The 7,136-nt window shown below is 43.2% G+C and overlaps 1 protein-coding gene across 1 annotated transcript in view; it reads left to right on the top strand.

Annotated features, from left to right (window-relative positions):
- The first annotated feature begins 1,116 nt into the window (after nt 1-1,116).
- TEX10 (testis expressed 10) overlaps nt 1,117-7,136 on the top strand; it is a 61,098-nt gene continuing 55,078 nt past the window's right edge. Inside the window, exons 1-2 of the mRNA XM_021691131.2 lie at nt 1,117-1,213; nt 5,172-5,360. Coding sequence (XP_021546806.1) covers nt 5,181-5,360 — 180 coding nt within the window. The 5' untranslated portion in view covers nt 1,117-1,213; nt 5,172-5,180. The remainder of the gene's footprint in view (nt 1,214-5,171; nt 5,361-7,136) is intronic.

The following is a 7,136-nucleotide window of genomic DNA, read 5'->3' as shown; positions in this document are numbered from 1 at the left end:
GATGTAAATAGGATGTCCAAAGGAAATGTTGAATAAGCTGTTAGCTAGGAATCTGGAGTTTAGGGGACATGTCTGGCTAGCAATAAGCCTTTCCTCTTCTGATCTAGTCTCATAACTTTTAATACCATATAATACCATATAATGCTGATGACTCCCAAATGTTTGTTTATGGTGGATTCAAGGCAGATTGTGGTAGTATGGCTGTGTTGCCAGGGAAGAGAGAGGTGGGTATCTGGGTCTGCTTTATCTCTGGTCATAGAATAGGAATGTTCTTAGTCCCAGTGCTAGTGTCTCTGCTTATAAACTGAGGCTCATATGGTTGTCAGCTTTACTGTCTTATATCTGAAAAGCTGGAGAGACAAATTTGAATCAAGGTCTCAAATCCATACCCGGGGCTCTTTCCTCCACCCCACCTGCCAGTCTTCGGAAGGGTATCTTTCAAATGAGCCATCCTCCTTGCTTTCTTAACCCCTTTCTAGGCATTCAGTTCCTCCCTCAACTTCCCTGGGCCCACTTAATTTCAGCAGTAGGAATCTTAGTGCTGAGATACCGAAATATCTGGGAACATCCTCGACTAAGACTTTCAGGCTTTAGCTACTAGGTGTATTTTGACCTCTGTCAAGTAATTCTTAACTGCTCCCTCCAGGTTAAAGTCCTCAGGAATTCCACGGTTCTAGCAGTCCGAAACTTTTCCCTTTCCCAATTCAGTTCAACTTCTGTTCTTTGAATGTGGCTCCAGGTCTGAGGAACCGTGGTCTAACCAGGGGCGAAAAGGCAACCTCTCAGGCAGCTGTAACCAGGGAGATACCGCACTCCCCCCCCCCGCCCCGCCCCACGCACGCCCAGGAAGTTTGGGACCGGACTTGGGGCCAAGCTTTGTCCTCCGATCCTGCGCTCTCCTCCCTCAGCTTCCCGGAGCGCGAGGGGCTTCCGGCGGGCCCCCTCCTCCCGGGGGCGGGGCCTACCTCTCCCACTCCCGCCTCCCCGGCTGCGCGCGGCTGCGGGCCGCGGTCACGTGAGCGCGGCGCGGCGGGGGAGGGGCCCTGATTTCCGGGCGGCGGAAGGAGACGCGGCCGCGTGAGGACGAGGCGATTTGAAAACACGCTCCGGGAGCGAGAGGCGGAGGGCCGTGGCGCACACCGTCGCCCGGTCGGCTTCTGCTCGGACGCTTTTTTCCTCTGCCTCCGCGCCCCGGTCCCGGCCGGGCCCTCAGGTGAGCGGCCGCCGCCCGTCGGCCCGGGCCCTCCCGGGGCGCGGGACGGCGCGCGGAGCCGTCGCGCCCCGGTTCGCGGCCCAGGCGGGCTAGGCCGGCTGTGGCCGGTCTGTGCCCCCCGGGGGCCGTCTCGCGGCGCCGCTGCGGAGCGGGGCCTGGGTGCTGAGCGGGGCAGTGCGGGGGCGGGGCGCCCCGCGGGCGTTTGAAGCGCCTCAAGTGACTGGGCGGGTTCGCGCGGTTTCGCGTCTGAGAGACTTTTAGGCCGGTGTGCCTTGATTTGGGCCCCGGCTCCCCGACTGTGGTCCTGACCACCGTCCGCAGGAGTAGAAGGAACGGTAGTTCTTAACGATCCACGGGCTCTTCACTTCTGGGATACTGGACTAAGACGCGTGGTGGGGATGAGCGGGCGTCTTCTATTCGGCCCTGTTGCAGTCCAGGTGTGGGGGGTTAAGCGGTCTGTACCGAGCAGAGCGGCATAGGCGGTTCTCTGATTCACCCCTCTTTGGGGCATTTACTTTCTGAGAAGTCTGGTTTCTCCGATTGGCCCCCTCAGTAGAGTTGGGAGGAACTCGTGAGAGTAAGGGGTTGGCGAGGAAATTATCAAAGGAAAACTACAGTATGCTTTGTTATTATTTTTTAAAGAAGTTAGAAATTAGGGTAATGGGGTGGCAGACAAACTAGCTGGAATTTGATTCGGTCGAAATTCTGACATCCTAGAATCTTCCTTGTGTTGCAATTAGGAGATTTGCAACTGGAATGTATGAAATCCAGTTTTAAAACTTCAGGGGCTCACCCGTGTAGGAGGTCCAGTGATGTGAAAGTTCAGCCCTTGAGGCTGGAGTTTGTACCTTCTGTTCAACACCGGTACTGTTAGAGTGGCTTTGTCAAACTATTTGATTTGCTGTGCTATGAAAATCTATATTTTATTTATTTTTATTTTAGTTATTTTATTTTTAAAGATTTTATTTATTTATTTGACAGAGAGAGAGACAGCTAGAGAGGGAACACAAGCAGGGGGAGTGGAAGAGGGAGAAGCAGGCTTCCCGCCGAACAGGGAGCCCGATGCGGGGCTCGATCCCAGGACCCTGGAATCATGACCTGAGCCGAAGGCAGGCGCTTAACGACTGAGCCACCCAGGCGCCCCTATTTTAGTTATTTTAAAAGATTTTATTTTTTAGTCATCTCCACATACAAGGTGGGGCACAGATTCATGACCCTGAGGTCCAGAGTTGCATGCTCTCCCGACAGAGCCAGCCAGGTGCCCCTGAAAATCTTTACTTTAAAGTGAAAATAACAAATTGGTAATAGAACTTTAGAAGTTCCTAGTATAAAAATGTTCTCTCTGTACCGCAAAATAATAGTACCAACTTTAAAAGTCAAGGAATGGCGATGAGCCCTCTTAGTTTTCCTAATAGGGAAATTAGTGTGACTAATACAAAGTGATGGATAATATGACATGAGCTTGACAGACTATGTTGGACACATGTCAGGTAGTTTGTGGCTAAAGATAGCACAGAGGATTGGTGAGTTGGGGTTAATTCATTTGATTTTTCTGTCTTGTACCATTTATTTTCATCTCTGGTACTAGCTAGTAATAAGATTGTAGGGAAAGCTCACGAAGTGTGCTTGCTTAATCAATGAAAACTTTTTTTTATTAAAAGAGGCAATGTGAGTATTCATTTTAGGTGCTGCTTACCCATTTTTTTTTTTTTAAACTAGAATAACTAGAGGTGTGGGTGGGATGAAAACTTGGAATTGGTATAAACAAACCAGTTTGCCACTCAGGTTTGCAATCCTCACCTTAATTCCAGTTCGTATAACATAAAGCTGATTTTGCAGAGCTTTTAGTCCCTCTTCAACTCCCTAATACAGGTCTGACAAATCTTTGTCAGCCACATCTTTAAGATGGATTTAGTACCACCTTCCTCACATGGTTTTGTGAAAATTGAATGGTAATGTACATAATGCATTTAAGACTGTGCTTGATATGTATTAGTCCTGAGACTTTAAGAAAATATACATGTTTGTGCTTATACATATTTGACAGTGCCAGGTGCAGTTCCCAGTGTTTTATAAATATGAACTCATTTGCTCCTCATTAATCTTACCTCATAATAATTGTATGATGTTAAGTATTATTATCCCTATTTTGTGGATAAAAACTGAGGTACAGTTTTAACTACAGCTAGAAAGTGGCAGTCTGGATAAGAACTGAATCAGTCTAGCTCTAGAATCTGCTCTTAACCTATGTAGCCAAATCCTACTTAGCTCAAGGGGCTCTAATGTATTAAAACCTTGAAATCATGTGAGTTTGGATATAATATAGGCGATTGGCTTCTGGATTCCTGGAACTTGAGCTGCTTGGTCTTGCACAAGCCATTTAGTTTCACATAAATGTAAACCTTCATTTACTTAAATTTTTTGGACTCTGACTTAAAGTATTGTGATTTATTTAGAAAAAGTACCTGGACCCAGGATAATTATGACAGACCAGAAGTTTTATTTATTTCAAAGTTTTTTTTTTAATATTTTATTTATTTATTTGACAGAGAGAGACACAGCGAGAGAGGGAACACAAGCAGGGGGAGTGGGAGAGGGAGAAGCAGGCTCCCTACTGAGCAGGGAGCCCGATGCGGGGCTCGATCCCAGGACCCTGGGATCATGACCTGAGCCGAAGGCAGACGCTTAATGACTGAGCCACCCAGGCGCCCCGAGAAGTTTTATTTATTTCAGACGTATTTACCTATTGCAGTGGGTGTATAGTGACAAGCAGAATTCATTATTTTTGCAGTATGTTGCAAAAGGTTTCAGGAAGAGTTGAGCTGGTATAGGAGGCTATTTTTTAGATAGATGTTAGCTTGTGGGAAGATAAAGCTGGAGAGGAAGTTAGGAAGGACGTGATATGTCAAGCTATGGAGTTTTTACTGTAAGGGAGTAAAGGAACAGCTGAAAACTCCTGAGCCTTGGTCAGATCTCTGTTTAGGAAGAGCTCTCTTGTGACTCCAGCAAATGGGCTAGGGAGTAGACGCTAGAAACAAGGCAAGCATACTGATGGGGGAAACTAATAAACAGTCTAGGGTGGAAATAAAGGATTTAAGAAGTGTCCTGGGAATGGGTAGGAGACACAAATCAAAGGTTCTGTATGTAAGTGGGAAAATTTGGATGTAAATTGAAAGAAGGTGGTGTAGAGGGGGAAGTGCAAGATGACATGTTTATGCTCAAGTTATTTATTAAAACAGTGGCCTAGCTCATCTTTGTTCCTTACCCTCTGTTACACTATATTTCCTTTTATACTGCTTTTGGATACTGTTTTCTGTTTATATCTAATCTGAACCTATCCTGGTGTTCAAAATGCTATCTCATTTTTGCCTATACTAGGCATATTCTCTCTTCTGATCTGTACCGTTTTCCTTACTCATGAAATGCTCATTAACTCTCCTTGCTGCATATCTCTGAATCTTATATTTTTTTCAAGCGTCAACTTAGGTTCATGAAACTTTTTTGACTATTACAGGCTGTATTAAAAACTTAGTTTTGTTAGTAGAGGTTCCTCAGGGACTTTCAGGGGCCAGGAGCAGATAACAAGGTATATCTATAGCACATGTGTGCTTGGCCCCCCCCCCCCATTCCCTCCAAACCCTGGGTGGGATGTTATTTCAAAAGGTTTCCATTTAGCACAATTGCTTGACAAAGGTTCCTCAGCTAAAAACCCTTGACAAACCTGTGGCAGGATTGTTGCGTTATTGTTGATGACTCCTCTTTACAATCTCTCTTGACTAAGGTATACCTCTTGGTAAAGGTATTTTCCATTTAATACTTTGATCCTTTGGCATAGTTCTTGTTGGCCCTGATTCTTGATTATCTTTGAAATTTTAGAGTAATGTAAATGTTGGAAAACTCTTTATTCTTTTGAATTTATCTTTTTTTACCCATTGTTTTAAAATTCTTTTCACTATAGCACTCAAGAATGACCAAAAAAAGAAAACGCCAAGATGATTTTCAAAAAGTAAAACTAAAAGTTGGTAAAAAGAAACCCAAGTTAGAAAATGCTACTATTACAAACTTTAAAACGAAGACTATACATCTGCCTGAGCAACTCAAAGAAGATGGAACTCTTCCAACAAACAATAGAAAACTTAACATAAAGGTAAACCATAAATACTGTTTTGGTAAAATAACATTTCCTTTGAAATTATCTAGAATGATTTTTGTGAAAAGGTTTTTTAATTCTCAGGGTTTATGGATGGCTGATGGTTGGAGTTTGTTAACCAAATCTGAGCTGCCACTGTAGCTTTCCCACCTCTAGAAAGACTTGTTCAACTAAACCCGCAGGGATTTCTTCATTGTATACCTATTTGATGATTTAATATATGATCTGGAAATAATTCTTGTGTTTAACTTTTTGATGTATCAAGTTTTTGATGTGATAGTTTTCCAGTTGTTTTTATAGTTCATGAAGATCTTACCGTACTTTTGAATCCATACATATCACATAACTTACAGGTTCATTGTAAATGTGTGAAGTTAAAGTTTGAGCAATAGTTTTGCTTAAAATTTTGACAGCTTTATTGAAATGTAACTTATGCATAATAAAATTCATCCGTTTAGAGTATACCACTCCAGGGGTGCCTGAGTGTCTCAGTTGGTTAAGCATATGGCTCTTGATCTCAGCTCAGGACTTGGTCTCAGGGTCGTGAGTTCAAGCCCTGCATTGGGCTCCATACCCAGCGTAGAGCCTACTTAAAATAAAATGTACCATTTTGTAGTTTTTAATATATTTACGGAATTATGCTATTATCACCATAATCTAATTTTAGAACGTATTAATCATGGCCTATGACCTATTAGAAGTCACTCCCCATTCTTTTCTGCTTGCTCTAGGCAGCCACTAATCTACCTTCTATCTGTATAGATTTGCTTATTCTGGTCACTTAATATAAATGGAACAATATGACATGTGCTCTTTTATTGTTGGTCTTTTGCTTAGCATGTTTTTGAGGTTCATCCATGGTATAGCATCTCTCTCAGAACAGTACTTCATTCCTTTGTATTTTTTTTTTTTTTAAAGATTTTATTTATTTATTTGACAGAGAGAGAGAGAGTGAGAGAGGGAACACAAGCAGGGGGAGTAGGGGCTCCCAAGTAGGGAGCCTGATGCGGGGCTCGATCCCAGGACCCTGGGATCATGACCTGAGCCCAAGGCAGATGCTTAATGACTGAGCCACCCAGGCGCCCTGTATTGTTGAATAGTATTCCAGTGCCTTGTTATGTCACATTTTATCAGACATCAGTTGATGGTCATTTGGTTGTTTCCACTTCTTTTTTTTTAATTTAAATTTTGTTAACATGTGGTGCAATATTGGTTTCTGGAGTAGAAATCAGTGATTCATCACTTACATACAACATCCATTGCTCATCACAAGTGCCCTCTTTAATACCCATCACCCATCTAGGCCATCCCCCACCCAGTTTGTTGCCACTTTTTGACTCTTATGTGTAGTGCTGTTAGGAACATTTGTGAACAAGTTTTTGTGAGGATAAACACTTTCTAGTTTTGCTTTTAAGCTCTGAAGGTTAAATAATATTAAAAAGATATTTGAAGTTAACGTTTTTTTCACAAATTATATAAATTATTCCACAAATAAAATTGTCAAGTGTTATACTCAGGATATACACACACACCCTGAAAGACCATTTAAAATAGGCAGAATGGGCCTGTTAAATTATATAAATGCATTTACTGTATGTTTGATATATACTAGGTCTTTATTTTTTTATTTTTATTTTTTTTTTAAGATTTTATTTGAGAGAGTGAGCGAGAGAGAGGAGAGAGAGAGCACAAGCTGGGGGAGAGGGAGAGGGAGAAGCAGACTCCACTGAGCGGGGGGCCTGACATGGGGCTCGATCCCAGGACCCTGGGATC

Source organism: Neomonachus schauinslandi, chromosome 13, assembly GCF_002201575.2.
Source record: "Neomonachus schauinslandi chromosome 13, ASM220157v2, whole genome shotgun sequence".
NCBI classification, from domain to species: Eukaryota; Metazoa; Chordata; class Mammalia; order Carnivora; family Phocidae; genus Neomonachus; species Neomonachus schauinslandi.
This window is presented reverse-complemented; position numbering and strand designations above follow the sequence as displayed.